Genomic DNA, 25,741 nt, shown 5'->3' on the forward strand with positions numbered 1-25,741 from the left:
TAGTCCTTAATCAATCAGTTTTTGATAATCGGAAAATGTTAAACAAAGAACTTTTTTTTAAATTGGCAAAAGCATTACCGTATTTTTATAAGCGGAACCTCGCTGCAAAACTATTTTGTTTCATGGTGTGCAAATATGTGGAGGGACCCACAGATGATCGTGACGTGGTTATTGGTCCCTAGCAAAATAGCATCTTCTTCCTTGTCCTGCTAGTCATTTATTGGGACGTTTAGGTTTTCCATGCAAAAGACGGACAGATAATGTTTTTTTTCGAGTAGAAAGATAGTCTGATTGGTGTGTTATTTTCATCGAGGAGATTGTTACTGATTTTTCCCTTTTTTACGGGGTAAGTGAAGGAGGCCTTACCAAAACAAGCTACTGGTAGCATCGACTCGGTTTTAATTTGGAAAGAAAATATGATCAAACTTGTAGTACTGTCTGATATAATCGTTGAAAAGAGTCTCGGTGTACAATGTAAAACTAAAATGTTTATTCATTTCAACTACTGTCACGACTTGTAGTGTTTAAAAACAACACCGAATTAGCACGAGTCATCTGGGGTGGACAATTCTCGTCATCTGACCCTCGTACCGTTCCACTTATTATTATTATTATTGTTGTTTCCCAGTGTGCAGGATCTTGTTTGCTGCTGTCACAATGAAGCTTTATAGCCTCAGCGTCCATTATAAAGGAGCCACTAAAGCCAACCTATTGAAGGCGGCCTACGACCTCTCCTCCTACAACTTCTTTCAAAAATCCAGGTAGGCTCCCACAAATTAAAATGCTTACATACGAATGGAAAAGACACCTAAGATCACTCTGTTTCAGTTTACAAAAATTCCCTGGAGCTCTCCAGTGACACTTGTAATTTTCCTCTTTTTTAAAAATATATATATACTATTAGTTTGCATGTTCTCCCCGGGCCTGCGTGGGTTTACTGTCAATCAGGAATCCTATAGAATGAAAGCCTGTCTTAATCATTCATTCATTGTCTGTACCCCACAAAAAACACTGTGTTTAAGTATATTGCATTTTTAATGATAGTATAGTGAAAATCTCATCACAAAATACTTTCCTTTGTCTTTTGTATCAATGGAGCCTTTTAAATTTGAATAACTGACAAATGGATTGATACACTTTGCTAGTTTCTTGAACCGTCCTTTCATATTGCCTGGCTTCTCGTTGTCTCTCAGTGTTCAGGAGTTCATGACCTTCACCAGTGCCTTGATTGTTGAGCGAACAACAGTTGGAAGTCGTGCCTCCGTCAAAGAACAAGGTAGAAAAGGCTTCCCACGGGGCTCATAGTCTTTATTATCAACATCAATTCATCCAAATAACTAACTAAAAATGTCCCATGGTAGACTGTTTTGACTTGCATCAAAAGCTAGGATCGCCGCTTTATTGTACCACAGTGGATTGAATTGCTCGGGTAGGTTGATTTTTCCCCACATAAAAAGGCAGGAAAAATGACTCGTTGGTTTTATTTTGTAAAAATCTAAACAATAGAACAAAATAAGAGAATACAGAAAAAAGAAATTGTTTATATTTAGGAAATTACAGTTGACTACTTGGAAAAATACGTTATTCATTAAAACTACCCATGCAGGTTTTTGAAGATATTATTAGACAGGTTCAAATAAACCTATGGTTACATAACATATTGTTGTTGTTTACAAAAGGGAAAAGAGTACTTGGTCACTTACTTGGCATTTCAATGGACAGCGAAGCCTCAGGAAGGTGTTAATTGTCAATCTCCTAATCCTGGAACATTCTCCTACAGAGTACCTTTGCCACGTGTACGTGAGGAATGACAACCTGGGCGCGGTGGTCATAGCAGACGCCGAATACCCGCAGAGAGTGTGCTTCACACTGCTCGACAAGGTCCGCAAAGCATTGATGGAGCTGCCTGTCCCCACGAGCCCCCTATTAAGATGATGTCCCTTTTTTAGGTTTTAGAAGAGTTTTCCAGGCAGGTGGACAGTATAGACTGGCCCTCTGGTAACCCCGACACCGTTAACTACAAAGCCCTAGACATTCACCTTGCCAAGTATCAGGTACTGTGCCTTTGGATTGATTAAAAAATATATCTATATTCCTAAATTGACTTGTGTCTGAAGTGGAAAAATGACCTGGACTTCTTCCCTTCAGAACCCCAAAGAGGCAGACGCAATGTCCAAAGTGCAGGCAGAGCTGGACGACACCAAGATCATTTTGGTAGCGTAGCGCGATGGCGTGCAGGACAAAATAAAAAGCCCACCCGCCTCAAATTGTATCTCTCACATTTAGCACAAGACCATGGAAAGTCTGTTGGACAGAGGAGAAAAACTGGACGACCTGGTGGCCAAGTCGGAACACTTGGGGAGTCAGTCTAAAGCCTTTTATAAAACGGTGAGTAGCCGGCAAACTGCGACCGGGTGTTGTGGCGTCTGTAGTAATGATGGCGCTGGTGTGACAGGCGAGGAAACAGAACTCCTGCTGCGAGGTCATGTGATGCCGGTCCCCGAGGACGCCCCCTCTGTTTCTCTCACTTTTCTATCTCGGCCTTCCCGCTCGCCCCGGTCCTGCGTCCCCCATCGTGTAGTCGCTCTCGACGCCGCGAGACCGAGGTCGAGGTCTGGCGCCACTTTCACCGATGGGGGCCGGAGGAGCCGTTTGGGGCCGAGGATTCTTTTGCGGCGCTTCAATGGCAGCGGAGGACAAACGTCGCGTGTCGTTGTCTAACGGTGATGTAGTGTTGAAACCGAGGTTATGTCTTAAATGTTTTTTTTTCTTCAATGATTTATAAGCTTCATAATGTTCATTGAACTTGTCAACATTCCCACTGTGATTGATTGTTTTTTTGGGTGAGGTAATGAATTACAAGATTACATACACACTATCCAAAGATGTAAGCAATTTCTTTTTAATCTGTCTGACATGAAATCAGACCCAGTTTTTAACCCTCATGTAGAAACTCGCCATCGTCATATAACTTATTTTACGTCACCACCCAAATGACTAATCAATGATTAAGTTATGAATAAAAAAACATCTCCAAAGGAATGTTTGGCATTTACCCTTAGATGCATAAATCAAATACATTGTTTTTTGTTTGTTTGTTCTTTGTGAAAAATAGCTGTCGTGGAGATGTGGAATTATTGATATGTGCCTCGGAGTCAAAGCTTAAGGATTACCAAAATTATTTCAATTGGTAAATGTCAGAAAAATTGGATTAATCAATGTTGTTTTCAAATCGATATGTACATCCCATTAATATTTGGTACCAGGGATGGGTGGGTATCCTGACAGCCCATTTATGATATGTACTGCACGTTAATACTTCTGTTTATTATACTTGCATATGTTCCATGCACAAGGTGCCTACAGTCATCTGGAAATTGCACCCAAGATTGAACTGCAAGTTTAGAATGCTCATTTTGATTTTTTGCCTTTCCCATGACGTTGCACAACGGTCTCATAATACCAGAAATGAGAATAAAAGCAAAGATGTGGCATCGTCTAAAATTACCCAACTTGTTAAAGGCAAAGCCATTTTACTGTGTATTGAAGTTACACACACTGATTTCACGTGAAACAACATTAGGGGGGAAAAGTGGCTTTTTTGGTAAAATAAGTAAACTTTTAGTTTCAACCCTTTCACAAAATTCCATGAAGGACATTATACCGAAGCTAAGTTGGACTTGGCTTCTAAAATGTGAACAGGAATTTAGTCAAATGGCTGAGGGACACTCCAATATGCCGCCGCTGAATGCAAAGATATTGTCTGACTTTATCATCGTAAGATGGTGATTGCCTTTGTATTTTAGATGTTTCTATGCTCTTTCTGTTCTGCGTGCGGCTGAATTAACGAGTCTCTGTGTGAGTGTGTGTCTTGCTTTTACAGTGTACGCTGTTGTGCAATACCTCCATGGACTGGTGTCTCTTACTGAGAAAACCAAATGAACACTTGTCATATGAGTAATTACACACACTAAGCCGGCGCAAGGCTGTTTCTTGACTTTAATAAACACCAGTCTGGATTAATACTTGGCTTTCTTTTGTGTGCTGACCAATGAATGTTTCACTGTCATGGATGGCGATAGACCTCTCATCCATATAACTGAACTGGGTGAGTATCTAGTTATTTGACAAACTTCATAAACAAATGTAACCTTGTAAACATTTGAATGTGAATATGAATGGGTATTAAATCCACATTTGCATGTCAGATTTGTCACTTTCCAATTAGTTAATTTCCTTTGTGTAATCCAGTTTCCTCCCACATTTCAAAAACATGCATGTGAGGCTGATTGGAAACTCTAAATTGTCTTTAGGTATGGGTGTGTCTGTGCATGGTTGTCCTTTGTCTCCTTGTGCCCTGCGATCAGGTGTTCCCCGCCTCTGGCCCGGAGACAGCTGGGATTGGCTCCAGCACCCCCCGTGACTATAATGAGGATAAAGTGGTTCAGAAAATTAGATGAGATGAGACTTAGAATAGTAGACACAATTGGAATGTCACCACTCTGGTCACGCAACTGACATTTTTGGCTTCTGTAGAGCTCCAACGAAACTGGGAGATCTCCAGTCAAACACCAGAAGCGTTCTGAAGACGATCTACGAGTTTCCCGTAATGCAACAACGCCAACTGATTTGAACTGTAAATAAAGACAAAAAAAATCCCCCTGCACGCATGATTTTGGCAAACACCTTTATAAGCAGCCCAAAAAATGAACAGAGTGATTACAGTGATTGAAAGAACCAATGTGTACATACAGTGCAAGAAGCCATTTAACTGTACATACAATAAATTACTAAAGTGTCCCAAAAGACGAGAGCGAGAAAAGATAGCCCTTTCCATAAACTATACGGTGCAATAGATACAATCTTTACAAACGTGTCATTATAATTCTTCCCAAATGCTTACATTCATAAATAGAATATTATTAAGATCACAAGGTATTACGTGTATACGATGTAGTAGCGCTCCATATGAGAGCAATGGCTTTCACCCATAAATCTTACTTTAAGTGCTAATCGGGAAAGTAAAACCAGGACTTCTTGTCATGGTTTGATGACAGGCATCCAAAACATTTGAATTGGGAGGTCAGGCGAATGATTGCTGCCAACCCTCCCAGTTCCAATGGATCGAATGCCTCTCACTGTCAACGGCGCCCAATTAGTCAAAAGAGGGGAGCGCCGATGGACAGTTTTAAAAAGGCACGTGCTACTATTCCCCCACGTGATTTCCCAACGGTATTTACCTCCAACACGCTTGTGTGTCAAGACGCTGAAATCAGTCAGAGGTAAACAATGTTCTCCTCGCCTCCGTCCTCCCTGAGGTGTCCTTCGAGAGAGAGGTAGGACTGTGGGGGGAGGAGGGGCGTGAGCGAGGAAGAAGAAGAAGAAGAGTAGGTGTTTTCGTAAAGGTCTTGACAGGGGATCTCGTGCCTCCAGGCCTCCGGGGAATGTTGATCCAACTGTGGACTCAAGTCTGACAGGGAGGAAAAGAGATGAGAGTCAGCTACAGTATGTTTAGAGCAGCTAGAGAAAGGAAAATCCATTTGCCAGCCAATAACTATCCATTTTCTATGGGTGCTTATTCCATAACGCTGTCTAAGCATTGAATTCTTGTTTATTTGATGAATATTTTTCCATAACCGCGCCTTTTTGTAAGAGTCTATTCAATGTTTAAGTAATGTTAACTACTGACTTAAAATGACGCATTTAAAAATTCCTGTCAAGTAAAGATTTATATTTATTTCTAAAAACACAGTGGGCTGCCGGTGAGCTTCTGGGGGGAAATCCTGGAATTGTAAATGTAAATGCCTAACGGTTGGAAAATGGCGTTACGTATGCTCACTGGTGCTCTGAGGCTGCGATGTGCCCCTGCCGCTGAAGGGATTGACGGAAGCGTTGGGAGACTGGCCGAAGCCATGGTTCTTGGAGTATTTCGGGTACGTGAGGCCATCCTGAGATTGTTTTCTGTGGGTTTGACTGAGCAGGGCGTTGAGGCTGTTGTAGAGGCTGGCGGTCAGGCCGAGATCAGCGCCGTAGCTGGAGGTTTGCCGCCTGCCGTCGTGGTTTTTCCTCGGGGCGGGGAGCGGATACTGCTGTGGGTTCTTGTTGGGGGACGGATTCTTGGGAAGGGACGGGAGTAGAGCGCCGTCGTTGTCGTACGTCCAGCGGGAGCCGTCCAGGCTGCCCGAGCGACTGTGGCTCGGCACCTTGGGAAATTGAAAAGACGCGTCATTCGATCAGGTGATACAGTGCTGAATACTACGAATACTCACTGGGCTTCTGTTATTAGCATTTGCGCTCTGATTGCAGCGAATCAGTTAAAGGAGCAATCTTGTTCGTGTTACGGCATTGACTGGATGCCTTGGAAAATACCTTGTATCCATCCAGTGGTATGGTAACAGGCAGACTGCTCTGCCGGGTGTGTCTCCAGCTCTGGAGAAGCCTCTGCTGGGCTTCAAGCTTCTCCTTCTCTCTATCCACATTCTTCTGACCCTCCCGAAGTCGGTCCATACTGTTGCGATACTCCAGCAGCTGACTTTCCAGTTCCTCTCGCTCACAACGTAGCCGCTCTGCCTCGAGTAGGCAATTCTGCTCACGCTTCTCCAGTGCACTCTCCTGTTCTGTCTGCACATATGGTAACATACCACGTTAACCATCACGGAGCTCTTTTGGGTGTTAGGAGAGCCGGAGACAGACCTGCATTTTGTCTCGAGCTGTGCACTCCTTATCCCACCGCTGCTGGTCTTGTTTTAATTTCACATGAAGTTTGTGCACTCCGTCTGCTTCTTCCTTCCTCCTTTCTAGACCCCTCTTTTCAACTTCCTCTTTTTTTTTATCACTGGTCGTCAGCTTCTCCTGTTCCTGAAGCAAGGCAGAGGTTAGCTTTTCACAACTCCAGCATACCAAAATATCCATCAGGATACTTGTACCAGACTGTTTTGGAGGGAGGTGAGGCTCTTGAACTGAGATTTGTCCCCTTCCTGAAGGAGAATTTTCTGGATCTCCAGGCAGCTGTCCTGAAGGGTCACAGCAGCCTGCCGAGGGCAAAGAAAACAATTGACGTTACGACAAAGCCCCGATACTGCCCCACTAATTATTTTCAGTGGGTTACACAAAAGAAAAAAATCATTCAAAACATTTTTTACTTCCCATATATGAAATGGCCATGTTTTTCAGGATATGATGTGTCCTAAAACTGACCCAAACTTTAAATTTTTAAAAGAAAAAGGGAATAGAATGAAACAAAAAATGCTGATAAATAAAACATAAATGAGCCAAAAATGAGTTTACTTTTGACTTTAAATATGCTTATTGCTAGACCTGTCCTGATACATTGACTCATCCTCCAATATAATAACAAATATCATTTACCATTTTATATGTCAAGTTTACTTTCCATATATGAAATGACGGTATTTTTCAGGGTACTTTAAATTAAGTGTCTTTCTTATTCTCAGTTAAAGGAGAGACTCATGCACATACACACACCATGTGGAAACAGTGCATGATACTGCAAGTCCACCTAAGTGACTACAGGGCCAGTATTGCTAATGCGGATACATTATTCTACAAATGAACAATACATATTCTCATATTTATTGTGATTCTTGCGGAATGATACAAACTCCTTGAAAATATTTTTTGTGTGAAATTTTACGATGGATTTGTTTCCTTACTCACCTGTAGGCTATAAAGAAGTTGAGTCAGACTCTGTACACTCTCTGCAACCTACGGAATATTATGTCAGTATAAAAGGACTCTTACAAGTAATAATTTATCAACAAACATTTCCAAGAAAGAACCATCATGGGAGCACCTTTAACAGAGTTTCTTTGGTGTCTGCTTTGTTTGGCTCAGCCGCAGAGCCCCAGAAAATTCCATCCATCCCTGTCCCCTCGCTGTCCGAACCAAGAGAGTTGGAACTTATACTGAGCGTGCTCAGATAATCCGCTGTAGAAACGAGGGGGCATGATATGGCCTGCAAATGACGTACGCTACAATATTGAACGTTTAATTGCTTACGTTCCGAGGGGGACTCTAGGATGCTGCTGCCGTGGCTATTGTAGTTGCAGGATTCAGTCCCACAGATAGGAGAATTGTCACTTTGGATGGGAAGGCCATCATGAACCTGGAGAATGGTTATAAGGTTTTCTGCTGCGGAGGAACAACACAAGGCGTGTTAAAGTGAGGCATCCATTCAAAATGCTTGCCGACTCACTAAGAAAAGAAGAAAAAAAATTCTAAGCAACCGTCTCACCTTCTCTGAGTGCAGCCGAGAGCAGCGTTGAAGCCTGTCTCGGTGCCTCACTATCAGCGTCGGCTTGTACCAGCAGGTGGCGGTGTGGTATGGCTTCTGGAGAGCGCAGGGTTAAGTCTGTGAGTTCAGCATATAACTGTAACTTTTCCTCCAAGCTGTTGCAGATGCGCTGGTCCTGACTCAACAGTGTCTCTAGAAAAAAATGCCATTGATAGAGATAAGTGTCCAATCCATTTGATTCTCCCAATCCAAAAGAATTAGATGTCTATATCGGGCAATGTATTAATTTTCTAAATTATTCAAACCAAATCTTCACCAGCTCAAAGGTTACCTTGGAACTTTGAGATTTTTTGAATCTTGGCTTCCGCTACTCTCTTAGCCTCTGCAGATTCAGCGCTGCGCTCTTCTTCCTCTTCTTCCTCTGGACAACTACCATGAAAGTGGAGTAGGTTAGATAATGATTAACACACATACAAATACTGTACACAAAGACAGTACTGTTCAACTAAATGCCAGACGAATCGATGTAAATTGCATTGGAGGCGCATTGACTTCAAAACAGACCTCTCAACAGCTTGGCGTATTTGTTTCATCCAAGCATTTCTCTCTTCTTTGGTGGTAGTGTGAACTTCATACATCTCTGGTCCAGCTGAAGAAGCAGAGATGAGGAACATCCCTCGCTCCTCATTGGCTACTTCTCTAACGATGAGCTTCTGCAGTGGGATAACAGGAGGCTTCTGGTCCTGAAAGGAAATGAAACGGATTAAACACAGTGAGTCGGAATTGAACGCGGAATTCGAACTGTCGATTACCACAGCCGCAAATACAAAGCGTTGATCTTTCTCTTGCAGGAACACCAGAACATCTGTAAGCAGGAGGGCCAATGTATCTAGAGGGAAGGGAAACAAGACGGACAAATTAGCTTTGAAAATCAAATCTGGAGCCAGCCGTGCAACTCAATAAACCTTTTAGGCGTCCTGTGGCAGTCTTCCAGTAAAGCAGTCCCTTGTGCTGTAGATTTCTGTGTTTGCTGTGCAGATCCTGCTTGCGAACCTCCTTGCCACTCTTTAGTTTGGCAAAGCTCTTATTCTCCAACCGGGCGAGCACTTCCTGCAGCTCCTGAGATCTCTCGTACTTACTCACAGTCAGGTCCACTGCTGCGATAATATCGCGTATCTGAGCCAGAGCACTTGACAAGTCTGTATGTTCTTGACTGCTTTCTGTTGAGGGAAAGGGAACAGATGTCAAGGCGTGAAAAGGGAGGCAGGCGGTGGTTACACTAATTCAAACACAAATACCTTTGATTTTTATTGTGAGTGTGGGCAGTACTTAAAGCCAACATTTGATACTTTTTTTTACCTGTGCAAAATAAATACGTAAATATCGCCACTGAAAATTAAAGCTACCTTTTAAACAAAAAAAATCTTCAAAACGGCTGCTTTTTACAAAGGGAGTTGAGTTCACTGCCAATGTGCAACTCTTGTTTCTCAAATTTCTGCTTCCACGTAAAAGCAAGACATCAGAAAAACAACTGCTTCTGACTCAATAAATGTGTCAGTTGAGTTGACTTGCCTTGGGTGTAATGTAATATCCTCTCCAACAAGACTGGGTACTTGGTGATCCGTTGGGTGACTAAAAGGATGAACTCTGGAATCCCTCTTCTCCTGACTAGTGAGTTATTGTTCTGTAGCTAGAAGCACAATCAAAGTTTTACAACACAAGGATGTTAAAAGAATAAATATATATATATATATATATATATATATATATATATATATATATATATATATATATATATATATATATATATATATATATATATATATATATATATATATATATATATATATATTTGCATGCTCGAAGTGGGCCCTACTTTAACAAAATTCTGGAGTTTTTTATTCTGTTGCTGGAGCTCTTTGAAGACGTTGACAGCTTCCATGTGGTGACTGCAGAAATCTCCATATACTAGTTTCATCTTCTCAGCATTTTCATCTGAGAACTGAAAGGATGTTCATTTGTGTGGCTGAACATTTAAAATATCTGGGTTCCCATGAACTGTTACTACCGTATTTACCGCACTATAAAGGCGCATATAAAACGCAGTCGTAGTAGGGGATTGTGTTATACATACACTAGATGGAGCTCTAGTAGTAGTAACAGCAGTGGCTACGAGTTGTGTGATTTACCAATATTGATCCATATATTGCATTAGAAAGGCGCAGTGTTGGCTTTTGAGAAAATTGAAGTTTTTTAGTGCAGAAAATACGGTTTATCTGTTATTACCAACCTGCTGAAGTAGGATGTGGCCAATCTGATGGATGAGATAATTTCTCCGATTCTCAGGTTGGGTGGAAACTTGTCTGCACTCCTGCAGAGATCCAAACAGGTTCCTGTGGAAGAGCAGCAAGGAATCCAAGCACGGAAAGATTCTAGCCACGCACTCCCAGTCCAGCTGCAGCTCCTCCAGCATGCCTCGCCTGAACACTTCGGACATGACCGTCAAAGCCTGGATGTGGTGCAGTTCTGTCTGCATTAGTTCTATAGGGAGCCAGACAAGTGGATTAAGATTATTACACAAATGGGGATGCTGAGTAATGAACTATAAAATGAGGAGCTCTGGGATTCAACTGAACTAATGAGGAAAGCCGGGCCTCACCATAAATGACATCCTGGCGTTTGATGACGCGTCTGTCGTGCTGCCTGCAGAAGTCTGGACTGACCGCCAGACTCCACGACTCGGCATCGAGTCCCAGCAGGCTGGCTGACAAATCTCTCAGTAGAGGGCCTTCGACATCTTCTGCAATAAGGTTTTCAACTGTGTAAGATCTGGGTTTAAGACAATCAAACATTTAAATCCTCACTTGCCTTGTGAGATGATTGGCGGGTCAGCTGAAGAAGGAGTCACGGTACTCGGAGCACCCTCATCAGACGGTGAGGTGTAATTTGTAGAAATGGAATCAACCTCCATTCCTGTGGTGTCACTCAGCCGTCTATGGAACAGAACATACAAGCAATTACAATATTTGTAAGTGTTGTCGTGGAATTAATGCACGTGTTTAAACTAGCCATGAATCCTACCTGCTCTCCAAAGAAACAGAGAGGCTTTTGGAGAGAGGGGCGTGCATATCTTGCTTTTCTTTGGTCATTGTTGAAAGGGAGGAAGAGGAAACTGAGGAGGAGGTCAGAGGAGAACAGGAAGAGTTGTCTTTCACAGAAGCTGGAGAAAACAACAAGACTGTTAGAATGTTACGCATTGCCAATCCCATAAGTGCCCTTGTATCAGGTAATCCAATCCTGAAAATACTTTTTATTTACATTTATTTTGTTATTATAAATCATTAAATGATTTTTTTCACTATTTGATAACAAGATTCTTTTCACTGGGATGCAGATGATACAGGAATTGTTGTCGTTATTTTTAATACATAAATGTTTGTCACGTAGTCTTTTTTGTATGCTACATGTAGAATTTGGTAGAAACTCAAATTTGTTTCTTTTTATTTTTGGATGAGAGTGAACCATAACAAAAAGTGAAAAATATATAATTCTTGGGAAAAACCCTAGTGAGAAAAATTAAAGCAATTTTAAAAAATGCTAAATAAAAAATACACATACAATGAAGCCAATTATTATTCAGATTTTGATAAGCATTACCAATTTCTCCAATAGAAAGATTTTTTAAATCTTAAGATTACAAAATATTCAATGCAGAGTCAACTATATATATATATATATATATATATATATATATATATATACATATATATATACATATATATATATATATATATATATATATATATATATATATATATATATATATATATATACACATACATACACATATATATATACATACACGTATATAAGATTAAAAACAGTACACAAAATGAAAACTTTAACATAACATCTCTACAAAGTATAAAGCATATGTACGTACATATTTTCACTATACGTACTACTGTGTATCTATTGTGAATACTTTAAGGGACGCCCTTGTGCTTATACAGACTGGATCCCCCACTGAGGGATATTAAAATTTAACTTTTTTTTTTCAAACGGGAGGCATGTAGGTGAGTCAGAGAACAGGGTAAATAGCTTAGTTTCAAAAACAGGAACACCAGGGAGTACAGGTAAAAATAGAATGAATAAAACAAGTGAGACAGAGAACAAGGGAGCCGAGAGAGGGAACGCGTCATTTCTGACTCACTCTGTGGGAGAGACAATGTTTTGCTTTTCATCATCAACGCATTCTTCTCCTGCAGCTTCTGAGGAAACATGTCATATTAACTTAAGTTGATGGACAGCATGCTAGTATTACCGCATTTAATATGAAACAAGTATTGGGATGTTCTAAATGAATCGCTATGGATTATCTAAGAACTGAGCAGGCACATTAAAAAAAAAGAACAAGCACAAAGTCGCTGGTCTTATATTTCACTGTTCGAAACATCACATCATTCCAGGAATTCCTTTGGTCACCGAGTGTTGGAACTGATTTTTCCTGGATTTTCAACTGCCTCCCCGCCAGCCTGCGAGGCAGGAACTGATTTATTTCTTATTTAGTTTTCAACCTTTGACAGGCATTGGAGTAGAGTGAAAGAAAGGGAGACAAAAAGCAATGACATTTCGGGGCCATTCACGATGGATGTCCAATCCATTTGAATTGGAAGGGGCTAATGGATTTGACATGTCGATATCAATGGCAGGCAATATGTGATGCTCCTTTTTTGGAGAGCCCAGATGAAGTGAATGATTTTTACCTTTCCGCATGATGCAACAGAGTCTCGACAGTTCTTGTGGATGTTCAAAAAACAGTCTACAGACAATAAAGGGGAAAAATCCTGGTTAATGTAAGCGGCCATCAATATCAACTTCGCGAGGAGAAAGAAAGTTGACTTGATCTCTGACCAAAACTTCAGATATTTAAACCAAACTTAATAGAACAACAGTGTAGCAGAATACTTACTGGAGCACTGCTGAAGCTCCTTCCCAGAAACAGGCTTATCGCAAACCACGCAAACAGAAGGACCAGACGGCGAAGCGGGAAAGAACTGATGTCCATTCATGGCTCCGCTCTTGTCCTTTCCATCCTTAACCTGAAAAGACACATTGTAAACAACTTGAATTTTACTGTCACTGACGTTTACTCCAGATCATCGAATCGTCGAAGCAAAACAAGGAGAGAAGTGGCTAACTTCCTACTGCGATACACCTGCTGAAGTGGTGTTATTTGGGATAATGCGCTTTAAGTGAGCCTCTCTGTTAACTTTGTTCTGGTCTGCGGCTTCTGCTGTTGTGGCGCTTCATCCTTGGGAGAGCATTCGGGGGGATTCCATTGTGTGTGAGCGGGGAATGTTTATTTTCCTATTAAACTGTACAAGGAAGACTCAGAGTTCATGTTTGTTTGCTCAACGAGTCGTGCGCATGTGCTCGCATGGCATCGTGCTCTGAAACACATGTGGTGACCACGGAGAGTATACTACGAAATGTGTTTTGGTCCCATATGATGCACTAGGAGGTCTGATATTATATAAGAGGATAGTTTCCGTGTGCTGTTGTTAAGACAGAATTTTTGCCGCCTTGCGCAGACAACGGCTCCCCGGCGCAGGAATTCCGAGTCGGCCTGTCGGAGAGATGGTAAACCTTTTACAGCTTTGCTTGCGGTGTAAAGCGCTACGCATGGACGTGCTTAATGAATGCAGGGCTGAAATTTAAGGCTTTAGGAATTAGTTTCCATGGCGGCAAAGTCTTCACCTTGGTTTTGTTGCGTGTGCTTGACATCCTGCTCCTGAGGAAACTGAAGGTCCGGCTCACTTTGTATTTCTCTGACTCCACTTTGGATGGAATGATGTATTTGTCCCACTCTTCATCCTCAATCCTGTTCCCGTGTAAACATTTCAGAGCTCTCGTCAGTGCCATTTGTGAAGGCCAAGATCCAAAATACACAATATTAGTATTTTGTACTAACTACAACCACGGATTTAATAACTTGGAGTTCGAGCATCATGCTGAGATGAAAGAATGTCCAGACAGTCGTCCAGGACACTGCTCTACAGACCATTGCTCTCGATAACATGCTTGGCATGCTTGGGTGTCACTCCGGACTCTAGTGGATACTATTTATAGCATGACCTCGGCGAGATGCAATTTAAAAACAAGTGAACTATTAGCAGCAACTTTAAATTAGTTCCTTTCGACACAGGACAAACATTTTTGGCAGAGCGTGAAGAAGAAAATGACATGCGATATGACGGACAAACTAATAAAGGCCTAACTTTAGAAATGAGAGAGGATGTTTATATGTGCAGAACGGGTGTGGTTAATGAAGCTAAAGATATTGTAAAACTACGTTAAAAAAAAGAATAAGCCACACATGCATGATTGTGAGGCCGCTATGGTGAACACGTACTCTTTAAGGAACTCTGTAAGGGTAAGGTGTTGGAGCGCTGCGCTGCTCTCCTCCTCTGCTGATTGGGCCCTCTTACGGAAACCCAAAGCCCTGCATGTTGAATATAACACACCTCAAATCAGGCAGTTTTTTTAAGGGCAGCTTCAACGGGACATTCAAAATGTTAGCTCATTGGCTGTCACTGACTGCGATAGATGGCTAATCCATCTTAAATGAACTCCCAGTCAAAGCAGATTGGACGTCTACCAGCGTCACTGGTAACCACAAGTCGTTTTTTTAGTAAGCCATTTATTAGTGGGTGAATTCTAATATCGTTAACGGAAAGAATGGCTGTGAGTTTATTCAATCATTAAACCACAAGTAAATGATTGCATGATTTGATTATCTAAAAGGTTTCTTCTCGAAGCGATGCATGCTATTAGTGGGGAAACGTGTATTAATGACTAATGAGTCTGTGACAGTAAACAATGACAACTTAAAATATTAATACGCACTGTGAAAGACAAAAAACAAAACAAAATTGGTGCATAGTTTAAATGAAGCATATGGTAAGGCAGCTCACCAGGTGTAGCAAATTCCTTCATATTCTACATGTGGTGTTAAGACAGGGATGTTGCTATTTACTTTGAGGTTAAACTCAGAGCCTATGCTCGCTCTGGGCTTGCAACAGGAAGTATGTCACGTCGTGACCCGTCAGACCCCAAACACAGGTCAAACACTGACGTCTCAAACACTGTATGCATCAAGGCAAAGCCATCAGAACTAATCTCTTACGGCAGACTAATGGTGCCTAAAAAGGTATGTTTTGACATCTGAGTAAAGCCCTACACAGTCCAGTGAATCTCCTCTCAGCTCATGCCAAGGCGGTTACCTTTTTTCTTTGGATGTTTCAGTCAGGTTCAGAACACTCTGCTCTGAAATGTAGAGTGTCAGAGAAAAGAAATGAGTGAGTATGAAATAAATATGTCATTCAAAGGAAGGAAGCTATTACAAACCGGGTAAACCCAAGGCCAGAGGTTGAAATTGTTTTATCCCATTGGCAGGATAGTGAAAATATCTGAATACCATACAGTACGCCCACACCATACCAAACATGGCACCAGGGTTTTGTCAAGGAGAAACAAACGATATTAAAAATAGAATAGCCAAAGTAAAAGGAAAAACCCCAAAGAAAGCCTGCACCCAAGCTCCAAGGCCATATGTTTTTTTTCCATTTAATTACTGGTAGTAGTTATGATTTTAATTTGAAAATATTCATGACATCAGGCTTTGGAGAAAGTATATTTAAAATGCGATTTTGCATTGAAAACCATTTATAGTTGTGTGACAATAGTTGGGTTCTGAACCACACTTGAACTACACTTTTCCAAGTCACATTAAATAAAATTTAAATCGTGACCGCTTAATTTTCAGGACATTTTTTAATGTGCCATGAGATTTTCAAATTTTAAATATGTGCCTTGGCTCAAAGGCTGCAAAACACTGAGTAGATAATCCTTACTGGACTTCTATAATACATATATATATATATATATATATATATATATATATATATACATATATATATATATATATATATATACATATATATATATATATATATATGTATATATGTGTGTATGTATACATGTATATATGTATATATGTATATATGTATATATGTATATATGTATATATGTATATATGTGTATATGTGTATATGTGTATATGTGTATATATGTATATATGTATGTATATATATATATATATATATATATATATATATATATATATGTATATATATATATATATATATATATATATATATATATATATATATATATATATATATATATATATATATATATATATATATATATATATATATATATATCTTCATGCAGTTTATACCCAAGATCACACCATAATTATACCATGGTTCCTTTTGTGTACCTCTTGATCATCACCAGATATTCCCCTATTAACTGATTGGCTGGCATTGACCCCAATAGATGTCCAATTAGTTGTAACTGGGAGGACGGACATTGCCAATTGATGCCGACCAGCCACTTCCTGGCCACTTTTTTCTCCTTTTACACTTCAGAAAAAATGAAATTCTGTTTTTATCAATTCCTGCAGGGATGAACATGAGGTGTTGTCTCTGTCATTAAGATCAATTTGATGTCTATTACCATCAATGACAGCCAATGAATTTGTGAGTAAAAACTTCAAAGTCCACAGAAACTCCCGCCATCGTCATCTCGGTACTTTCCAATGTACTTACTAACTTGGTTGAGTCGAGAAAGTGATTTAGAGAGCGATAAAGCCTGAAGTAGAGAACGACCACTGCTGCCGAGTGCACCATCTACACAGGATAATTCAGGCCCTTAATGCTGGACACTCACACATGTACTCAAATCATTCATTTTCTGAACCGCTTTATCCTCATTAGGGTCGTGGGGGGTGGTGGAGCCTATCCCAGCTGACTCCGGGCAAGAGGCAGGGGACACCCTGAATCGGTGGGCAGCCAATGGCAGGGCACAACGAGGCGGACAACTAGTCGCACTCACACCCATACCTAAGGGAAATTTAGAGTGTCCAATCAGCCTACCATGCATGTCTTTGGAATGTGGGAGGAAACCGGAGTACCCAGAGGAAACCCACGCATGCCCAGGGAGAACATGCAAACTCCACACAGATGGACATGACCAGGATTTGAACCCAGGACCCCAGAGCTGTGAGGCCGACGCGCTAACCACTCATCCGCCAGGCTACCGTACTCAAATCAATTAAAAACAAAATTTAAAAAAGCTGAACTGAGGTGTGTTAAGACTTAATATCCAACGTGTACATTTTGTGTGTTCGTTTTAACCCTCTATCTCAAACTTTGAAAAAGATTTTAAAATCTTTCACCTGTTGTTTTTGCTTCCAAATAGAGGTAAAATGAAGTTTAAAAAGGTCATTAAAAGACATAATATAAGAAACAATAATACTAGTAGAATAAAATAAGAAATTATAATAATAGAGAATTTTATGAAGGATCCAAATGAATGACAACGGGCATCTGTGGTTAAAAAGCAGTAAGGCTGCTTTGGCCTGGAATGTGACTGTCGCAAAAATTGAGGGGTGTCCGATATCTGGCCAGGTTTTTCTAGGCAGAACGGAGAGGTCACAGAAGCAAAAGGTGGAGAATCCCCTCACCTTCAGCTAGGTCAGCGATGGTGGCGTCTCTGTTCAGCAAGTGCCGCGAGGGTTTCGCCTTGGGGGAGGAGTATGAGTACGAGCGCAGTCGAACATCGCCTTCCTCTGGTTTCTGGATGAGAGCAGGGACAGAGCAGAGGGCAGCAAGCATACAGCCTGAGAACAGAGCATTTTTGCATACTGCTGAAAAACCCAATCAATATGGCTGACCTTTTAACACAGCATTGAGCTGTTGCTGGAGTTTATATATCTGTAGGCTATATTGGCCTTTTAGGGGTAAACTTAAAAAGATTGATCAGCCAGCAGTTAAAAGGCTCTACTTTGTGTCTCGTTCCACTTTGACATTTGATCGTATCAGGGCCAAGGTGTAATAGAAGGTGAAGGTATTTGCAGGAATCACATGAGAAGTACACAATACCTGATTGGGCTTTTGTGTGCAGTCAGAGCGAGACTGGTTAAAGTCTGGGGACTGCCGCTTTGAAGCCGAGCAGGGGTAAGGATGGCCCAGTATGTCCTCTTCCCCACTGTCACACTCAAGACTAGGACTGGTGACATACGAGAACAAAAAAGGTACTTCCATGATCAAGGAAGGTGAAAATGCTGTTTTTCTGTGATACACTGCATAAATGTGACATTTCAGCTCCACAATATGACTTGACATTTTAATAGAATACAACCCTCCACAAAGATTAAACCACCAACCAATGCAATTGCTATGTTCTAATCATTCTGTCATACTTAAAACTAGAAATGGACTGAAAATTCTGGGGTAAATTAAAATGCATTTTTTTCACCGATAGAACATTATTGTTACTGGAAGTTGGGTTTGTTCCAATTGTAGCAACCAAGCTAGGATACAGTTATAATTTTCTAGCAAGAATTATATTATATTTAACAAAAAAATCATCATTATTGTCATACCTCAAACCTCGGGACGCCGCCGTCAAGTTGCATCTTCTGACATTCAAAGGAGGAGAGACTGGAAGTCTGTTTGGCGGCTGTCGCTTCTGTCCTCCTTCAAACAAACGGAAGGCGGAAGCCAGGGGGGAGGGCGGGAAAGATGGAGGGGAAGCAAAGGGAGAAGGCGGAGAGACAATGGACTTCTCTGGGACCAGGCTTCGGATACCCCTCTTGCTGTTTTGTGGCGTGGGTGGGTGATGATTTTTGAGACAGGAGCTTGTGTCAAGCGGTGTCACGTTAAAAGGCTCCCAACAAGAGCTGCCAACATCAGGCACGGGGCGAGAGCGGTATTTAATAGAAACATCTTCCACCTGGAATTGAAAAATGTAGTATATGTAGGCAGTACATCAATCTATTTGTAACTTAACAAGCAAAACTAATAACTTCATCAGCCAGTGTGTCATTTCTTGTGTCAAAAATTACTTTGAGGAGCATGAGGAGAAAAAAAATAAATAAATTTTGGACAATATTTGCAAAGAGTGCATCCTGCATATAGAAAAGAAGTACACACTTTGCAGCTGGCTGAAAAATGCCAACGACCACAGCCCAACCCTGTGGGCTCACAAACACATGTTTTTACTTTAAACCTTGAACATTTAGCTGCGAAAGACATCTTTACTTTTTCCTCATGCTCTTGATACAATATAAAATCCTAAAGCACAATATATTTTCACCCCTACAACATAAATCAAGACATTACAGAATAAACACTTTCACTGGATTTCTCACCTGGTCCACCACCATGGCGTTGGCATATACTCTGTCTTTCCCGTGGATCATCGCCGACAACCTGGCAGCAGCAGCGAGAGTTGGGGACGAGGCTTGGCTCTCGCCTACGGACTGGCTTTTTTCTGTTGGGAAGCAATTTTTCAATATTATCCTTGGTTTCTACAGCAACGGCAAAATAACCCCTCACAAACACAGGAAGTGACATAGACTTCCTGGGTAGTTCAGCAGTCCAAGACGGCATAGGAGTATGCGTGTGTGTTAGTCTCAAAGGCTTTTTGCACACACACGTGAATGGGTGTGTCAAGCGTTGTGCCTTGGCATCTGTATGCTTGTTTCTTCCCACACCCGGCCTTTGGCGTGTCGGTGGAGGGAAGATAGCTTCCAGTCAGCACACAGCAGCTTTGAAGGGAACCATTTCTACACAGTAGAGTCACTGTGAGTAGAGGCCAGGTTTTGCTGTGTGAAAACACCTTTGCTCTTAAAACACACTACAAAACAAAGCTTCCAAACACTATTTCTGGGAATGACTTCAGGCAGTACTATTGGTTAAATTTATGGGTAAAGAAAACATAATTAAGGTCGAGAATACTTACTTCACTTGAACACATAAAAAGAGCTTTTTACTAAATTTGTCAAAGCAAAATTCTCTGGAAAAACTACACAGGCTCTCTCTCAAGTGTTAGTCTATAAACCAGTCGACTTACTTTATAAGTAACGGAATGCAGTATCCAATCAATATAGGGTGAATCTGGGACCGAGTGTTTATTTCATTTGTATTGTTTTTATTACAGCATTCTTTAGAAACAAGCTATTAAAGTTCTAATGCTTAAAATGAAAGAGCATGGCAAAATAATAGACTGCAGTCTTCTAGCAGTGAAGCATGCATTTCTGTTTCTGTTGCTTCACCTTTATGTTTCACTAACATCAGGGAAACTGACTTTTGGGAGAATAAAACTACAATTAAAGCCATATCACTGCTCTCCTTTCAGAGAGGTGAAGCATAGCAAGGAGCAGAGGTTTTACACTCAGTGAGGCATTCCATGGAAAAAATAATTCCTAACCACATTAACAACCGGTAGTACAGTTCAACTCTCATCGTGTTAACCCACATTGACAGCCTTTTTAACTTAGTTATTGTCATGCTTCGATTTATAGTCTGTATTTAGAGTGGGTCACACTCGTGTCAGGAACTTTGTCCCAAAATTCTTGCGTTTAAACACGGAATTAGGTGTCACTCAAACGGCAAAACCTGAGGGTTTGCAAGCTGCTCGCGCCACACAGTAGGAGAAAAGAAGTCCAGCTTTATAGACTAGAATAAATCAGACCAGCAAATGGCTCTGCTTCCTGTCGGCTGCGAGTCCAATAAATCAGAGAACCCACAAGGAGTCAAGCAGACGTTGACGAGAGAACCAGATGATTCTTGGTCCATTCATATCAAATGTAAAGGTACAGATGTAAGTAAGTCACACATCTGTATGATATAAAGATCACACATACCCTTGTCAGAACATCTGTATATATGTCCCAGTACAGGGGTGTCAAATGTACAGCCCACGGGCCAGAAGTGATCCGACCCACGGGGTTTCTCTGCCTGACAGGCACGTAGTATCCTGAAAATTCCCTCAAAACCAGGATAAACTCATTGCCTGCCATTGACAACGATAGATTTCCAATCCACTTAAACTGGCTGTGGATGCTCATCTTTCAGTGCTATTTACATGCTAGACGTCCACTCCATTTAGAATGGGAGGGGCAAATGTGCAGTCGGCTAGTTTTTTGACTTAAAATAAACTGGTCCGGCCCACACGAGATCTAGTCGAAATGAATAAAACACATGCTTCAAACGGGTGGCCCAGTGGCAGTGACCAGAGTGGTTAGCGTGTCGGCCTCACAGCTCTGGGGTCCTGGGTTCAAATCCTGGTCATGTCCATCTGTGTGGAGTTTGCATGTTCTCCCTGGGCCTGCGTGGGTTTCCTCCGGGTACTCCGGTTTCCTCCCACATTCCAAAATGTGGTAGGCTGATTGGACACTCTAAATTACCCCCAAGTATGGGTGTGAGTGTGCATGGTTGTCCGTCTCCTTGTGCCCTGCGATCGGCTGGCCACCGATTCAGGGTGTCCCCTGCCTCTGGGATAGGCTCCAGCACCCCCCGCGATCCTAATGAGGATAAAGCGCTTTGAGAAAATGAGATTAGATGAGACATGCTTCAAACCTGTAGTCTGAGGGACAACTGATAATTACTGAGTATATTTTGTAGCGCCTTGGTTGACTTCAAGTTAAGAGTTGTTGTAACATGCATGTCATTGCCCCAGGCTTTTTATTGTATTTAACTTTTTTTAATCACTTATAGCAAGAGCAAGAACAATTTAGGCTTCTGACAGGTTTCAGCTGTGTTTTTCCAGGATAAGTAAGATATCATTGCTCAACTGGACATGTTTTAGAATATCTAAAATAGCAGAGAGATCACCAATCTTCCTCTTCTAAAGAACCATTCGAGTTCTTAACTGTTATGCATAATGATACAGAAGACCTTATTATTTGTCTTTTTTTTAATGTCTGAAACGTTCTTTTTGGAATATTTATGGAGGCCCACACTCACACAGACTCTAGTGGTAGTGATTTGTTTCTAATGCTGTGCCAGGACATATTCCAAGGAATGGATATTATTTTTGAATGCTCACACGTTTAGCTATGTGGAGGTTAAAAAAAAGTTGCAAGATGAAGATCATGTGATATTACCACACTTCTTTAAAACTGACAGCAGGTGCTAATTATTCAGCTGCTGGACCAGATTTGCAGCCACAGCTGGCTTCTGTGGCCTGGATCATCGGGACACCTCGGTCCCATTAAACACAGCCTGGTGATCATTACTGTCAGCCGCTATGATCTGTGTTTAACATTAGTTAACATGGGAATAACTGAAAAACCAACAGAGCTCGCATTACGCAATGTTGAGTGATGTTTGCGTGCATGTTGCCATTTCAAAGTAGGTTTCATAAAATGCATATTAGCCCTTCACTTTTGTGTAGGATTGCACCCAGAGAACGTGTACTGTATGTAACAGGACGTGATATTCAGAGCATGTTCCTGAATAAGCATTAACACTATACAGTAGCAATGCCAATGCTTGCTGCAGGGTTTAAGAGAGTGAGGGAACTCCTCTAGAACATAAGACAAAGACTGCAGTCAGCGACCGGTCTCCAGACCAGGGCAGTTAAAAACAGAGAGTGACCCCTCAACCTGTGCACACCCCTGGGATGGAGTCATCGAAAGGAAGGCAGGGTGGAAAGAGGGAGAAAAAAGGGCAGGTTTGTCTCAAGGGTTCTTTTTCAAGGTTCAGTCTGTTTGGGGGCTGTTTATGTATAGTTTCTTCAGCACTGCACGAAACATCTGTCACATTCAAGAGATGCCAAAGCCATTGGAGAGGGAGTAAAATAATAATCAGTCTAAAAATGGAGACAAAGTATCAAGGCAGAGAAAGTTATGATTGGACTCAGAGGTTTACAAAGGGCTATTTATACATTAACAACAATTCGGCAGCAAAATCCACAAATCCACTGAGTAACGACACCTGCAATCTGTCCGAGGATCACATTACGTGTTACTGTTATGTTTACATTTCAGATGATCCAAGAGATCCAGAGGGAGGTAAACCTTACGCAAACAGTTATCAGACGTCAGAGTGAAGAAATAAACGTATAGGCGTAACGGGTGCAAACAGGGGCTGCGCATGCTAAGGAAAACTGACTCCCAATGTCACTAGCAGCTAGACCTGCAAGACTAGGATTTAGCCTCTAACTATTTCTGTTACGCACACCTTGGTCCCCAATATGGTAGCAGTAGAATACAGACTGATGAACTGCGGATGGAAACTTTATTTAGTTTCGTAACATTTGCTGTTCTCTGGGGAGCGACAAATACTGTATTCCAGTGAGTACTGTTATATCATCTGTTTCCATATGTTGCCCCACCATTTGAGTTGAAAAATCCATTGCTTAAGAGGGCCGTACATGTTGACTTTCCTAATGCATCAAATTACGTGTTAGAATCAAAGTATCGGACATAAAGGCAAAATTATATGTGCAGTTCTGTTTTATGATTATTTTTACAGAATAATGGAACTAAAACTTTTGAGTTGAGCCGAGTTCATCCTCAGCATACAGTGCGTATCGTCAAATTAAAATAGCAACAACAACAACAGGTCTGATTGACAACTCGTATGGCAAGACACTTTAATTGGGCCGCTCATTTAAGACAAGACTGTCCATTCTGTCCAGATAATATATTAGATTCAGTTCTTAGGTACCCCAGTTGTGGTTGTAGTCTTTGAAAACTGTGCTTTAGCAGAATTCATCTGGAACCTTTTGCCATACACCCCTGCATGTATTAGGATTCAAAATGATTTTGTGAGTCATAATATTTCTCTGATTGGATTATTCCTCATGGATTTTGAAGGGAAAGTGTAGTTTTATGTCCGAGAATCTTCTGAATAACACCCCTTATCTTGCCTTGTCTGCAGTATTTGGTGGTAAAAAAATGGAACCATCATCTACTAGTTAAAGTAATAGAACATTTAATATGTAGAACAGGTTCACTGTGTTTTATTCCAGAAGTAATTCAAATTCTACTATTATCTGAATTTTTGTAATCTCAAAGTGCTTTTCACAGCTGAACCTATTCACTGTCCAAACTTTGGACGGCATGCGTCCACTTAAAATTCAAGAAAGCCAATCATCTTGGCCAATACTTTATATGGCCGCTTTGATAGTGGATTTTATCTTGGTTTTGGCTTAATAATACAAACGGGCTATTTTCATAAAATTCGCCAGTGTCAGTCTCAATCAAGATGCAATAACTAGAGATGTGTTGCTGAGGTTTATGGTCAAAGATGAGGGAAAGATGACTGGAGTGAAGCCATGACACAGACATGGCAGTAACTTGAGCTTTAGCTGTCTTTGCACCTTCTCTTTCTGGGAAAACATACTCTTTTGAACACACGCAACAGTGTTCGAGGACAATTTTGATGGGTTTATGAAATCACATTTGTGCCATATGTTATAAAAGGTTATCATGTATGTTTTGGACATCATGGAGTACTACAATTAGTACATGAACCTGTAGACCAACACAATGAAACAATAAAGTGTGTTGAAGATGTTGAAAGTCTGAAAGTATATAGTCAATCAGCTTCGTGAGGACCTCTGACATTCCACAACAAACTGTCAGATATCAGGTTACATCACCAGCAAACAAACAGTTGTCTCATTGTGACTGATAGTGTTGTCGCAGTAACCGTTTGTAAATAAGTAGGTGAGGTGGCATCATTCTTAATTAACATTACTGCTCCAAGAACATCTATGCCAGTTTTACACAAGTCTCATAAGGCAGTTAAGCGTGAAAATTTGTGCAAACGAGTCACCGTTATGCATTCCAAGCATTACACCTGTCCAACACATTAACGGATTTGAAATAGCTTGTTTTCACAACAGTGCATGTGACAACTAGCATTAAGTGTGACGTGACAATAAAGTTTTACATTGAGAACGTACAATTTGTTCTCCTTACCTTTTTTGCCAGAATTTTTACGCATCCTCATCCTGGGAAAAGACGGCCATGAGTAGTTGAATGGAGAATCTGAGTCAGAATCCATGATGTGATCGCTTTCAACCAGTTCAAGATTTGTGAAAAGAAGCCTCAGTTCACATCCATTTCTCTACCCCAGAAGACCTTGCAGAGAAGCTGCAGCAATTGCTCCGTTTTCCACAGCCCTACTTTAGACACTGACACTTTAGGAGTGAGCCAGCAAGTTCCCCCTGTCTCCCCTAGCCACCCTTCCCCCTAAATCCCTCCCCTTCCCCCTTTAAAACTCTGAACTGTCCAACTTAGACGGAGTCTTCTGCTGTCCTCCCGCTCCCCTTTCTTTTTTTGTCATATTTTCCTAGATCTCATCCAACTCTATGGCTCTCTGTCTTTTAACTCATCCGCAGAACAAAGTTTAAAGAGAGACTTGAGGTGAACCCACGCCGGTATAGGCAGAAGTGGTAGGAGGGGGGTCAGTGACAGGCCGGAAAGAGTGACTGAAGGGGGGGGGATTGAGTCAAACATAGGAATGACTTCAGAATCCACAGAGAAGACAAACATGAGCACAGACAGCCGAGTGGAGGTGACTCTCAGACACTGGAGAAATCATTAACTCTTTGAGT

At 41.2% G+C, this 25,741-nt stretch overlaps 3 protein-coding genes across 10 annotated transcripts in view; 2 read left to right on the forward strand and 1 right to left on the reverse strand.

Annotated features, from left to right (window-relative positions):
- Nucleotides 1-92: 92 nt before the first annotated feature.
- Nucleotides 93-4,023, forward strand: ykt6 (YKT6 v-SNARE homolog (S. cerevisiae)). The gene is made up of 8 exons (XM_077600651.1): nt 93-346; nt 629-761; nt 1,194-1,276; nt 1,781-1,881; nt 1,950-2,054; nt 2,149-2,214; nt 2,287-2,388; nt 2,456-4,023. The coding sequence occupies exons 2-8, from the start codon at nt 658-660 to the stop codon at nt 2,489-2,491; spliced, it is 597 nt and encodes a 198-aa protein (XP_077456777.1). The 5' UTR covers nt 93-346; nt 629-657; the 3' UTR covers nt 2,492-4,023.
- Nucleotides 4,024-4,670: 647 nt separating this feature from the next.
- arhgef28a (Rho guanine nucleotide exchange factor (GEF) 28a) overlaps nt 4,671-25,741 on the reverse strand; it is a 32,840-nt gene continuing 11,769 nt past the window's right edge. For 2 of the 8 annotated variants that reach the window (XM_077600636.1, XM_077600635.1), the window contains exons 11-40: nt 19,539-19,660; nt 18,771-19,120; nt 18,268-18,394; nt 17,850-17,961; nt 16,933-17,013; nt 15,541-15,583; nt 14,670-14,759; nt 14,015-14,138; nt 13,227-13,356; nt 13,021-13,076; nt 12,468-12,525; nt 11,336-11,474; nt 11,123-11,247; nt 10,914-11,054; nt 10,545-10,795; nt 10,131-10,256; nt 9,827-9,944; nt 9,220-9,474; nt 9,067-9,143; nt 8,819-8,997; nt 8,586-8,683; nt 8,255-8,446; nt 8,020-8,151; nt 7,814-7,947; nt 7,678-7,725; nt 6,927-7,031; nt 6,694-6,858; nt 6,370-6,621; nt 5,840-6,203; nt 4,671-5,470 (exon numbers count right to left, since the gene is read on the reverse strand). In XM_077600636.1, coding sequence (XP_077456762.1) covers nt 5,277-5,470; nt 5,840-6,203; nt 6,370-6,621; nt 6,694-6,858; nt 6,927-7,031; nt 7,678-7,725; nt 7,814-7,947; nt 8,020-8,151; nt 8,255-8,446; nt 8,586-8,683; nt 8,819-8,997; nt 9,067-9,143; nt 9,220-9,474; nt 9,827-9,944; nt 10,131-10,256; nt 10,545-10,795; nt 10,914-11,054; nt 11,123-11,247; nt 11,336-11,474; nt 12,468-12,525; nt 13,021-13,076; nt 13,227-13,356; nt 14,015-14,138; nt 14,670-14,759; nt 15,541-15,583; nt 16,933-17,013; nt 17,850-17,961; nt 18,268-18,394; nt 18,771-19,120; nt 19,539-19,660 — 4,388 coding nt within the window. In that variant the 3' untranslated portion in view covers nt 4,671-5,276. Of the gene's footprint in view, nt 5,471-5,839; nt 6,204-6,369; nt 6,622-6,693; nt 6,859-6,926; nt 7,032-7,677; nt 7,726-7,813; nt 7,948-8,019; nt 8,152-8,254; nt 8,447-8,585; nt 8,684-8,818; nt 8,998-9,066; nt 9,144-9,219; nt 9,475-9,826; nt 9,945-10,130; nt 10,257-10,544; nt 10,796-10,913; nt 11,055-11,122; nt 11,248-11,335; nt 11,475-12,467; nt 12,526-13,020; nt 13,077-13,226; nt 13,357-14,014; nt 14,139-14,669; nt 14,760-15,540; nt 15,584-16,932; nt 17,014-17,849; nt 17,962-18,267; nt 18,395-18,770; nt 19,121-19,538; nt 19,661-25,103; nt 25,311-25,741 lie in introns of those variants that run through there. The other 6 variants (XM_077600642.1, XM_077600637.1, XM_077600638.1 and 3 more) reach the window with 6 other exon arrangements.
- LOC144074296 (transcription factor BTF3-like) overlaps nt 10,699-25,741 on the forward strand; it is a 34,767-nt gene continuing 19,724 nt past the window's right edge. Inside the window, exon 1 of the mRNA XM_077600655.1 lies at nt 10,699-10,702. The gene's annotated coding sequence lies outside the window, so the exon portion shown is untranslated. The remainder of the gene's footprint in view (nt 10,703-25,741) is intronic.

The sequence above is a fragment of the Stigmatopora argus genome, chromosome 5, assembly GCF_051989625.1.
Source record: "Stigmatopora argus isolate UIUO_Sarg chromosome 5, RoL_Sarg_1.0, whole genome shotgun sequence".
NCBI lineage: Eukaryota > Metazoa > Chordata > Actinopteri > Syngnathiformes > Syngnathidae > Stigmatopora > Stigmatopora argus.

Bases quoted from the DNA above. Each gene is read 5' to 3' on its own strand.
- ykt6 (XM_077600651.1), top strand. From the start codon at position 658: ATGAAGCTTTATAGCCTCAGCGTCCATTATAAAGGAGCCACTAAAGCC. The intron at 1,882-1,949 runs GTCCGCAAAGCA...TCCCTTTTTTAG, and splicing joins GCTTCACACTGCTCGACAAG to GTTTTAGAAGAGTTTTCCAG. The intron at 2,055-2,148 runs GTACTGTGCCTT...TCTTCCCTTCAG, and splicing joins TTCACCTTGCCAAGTATCAG to AACCCCAAAGAGGCAGACGC.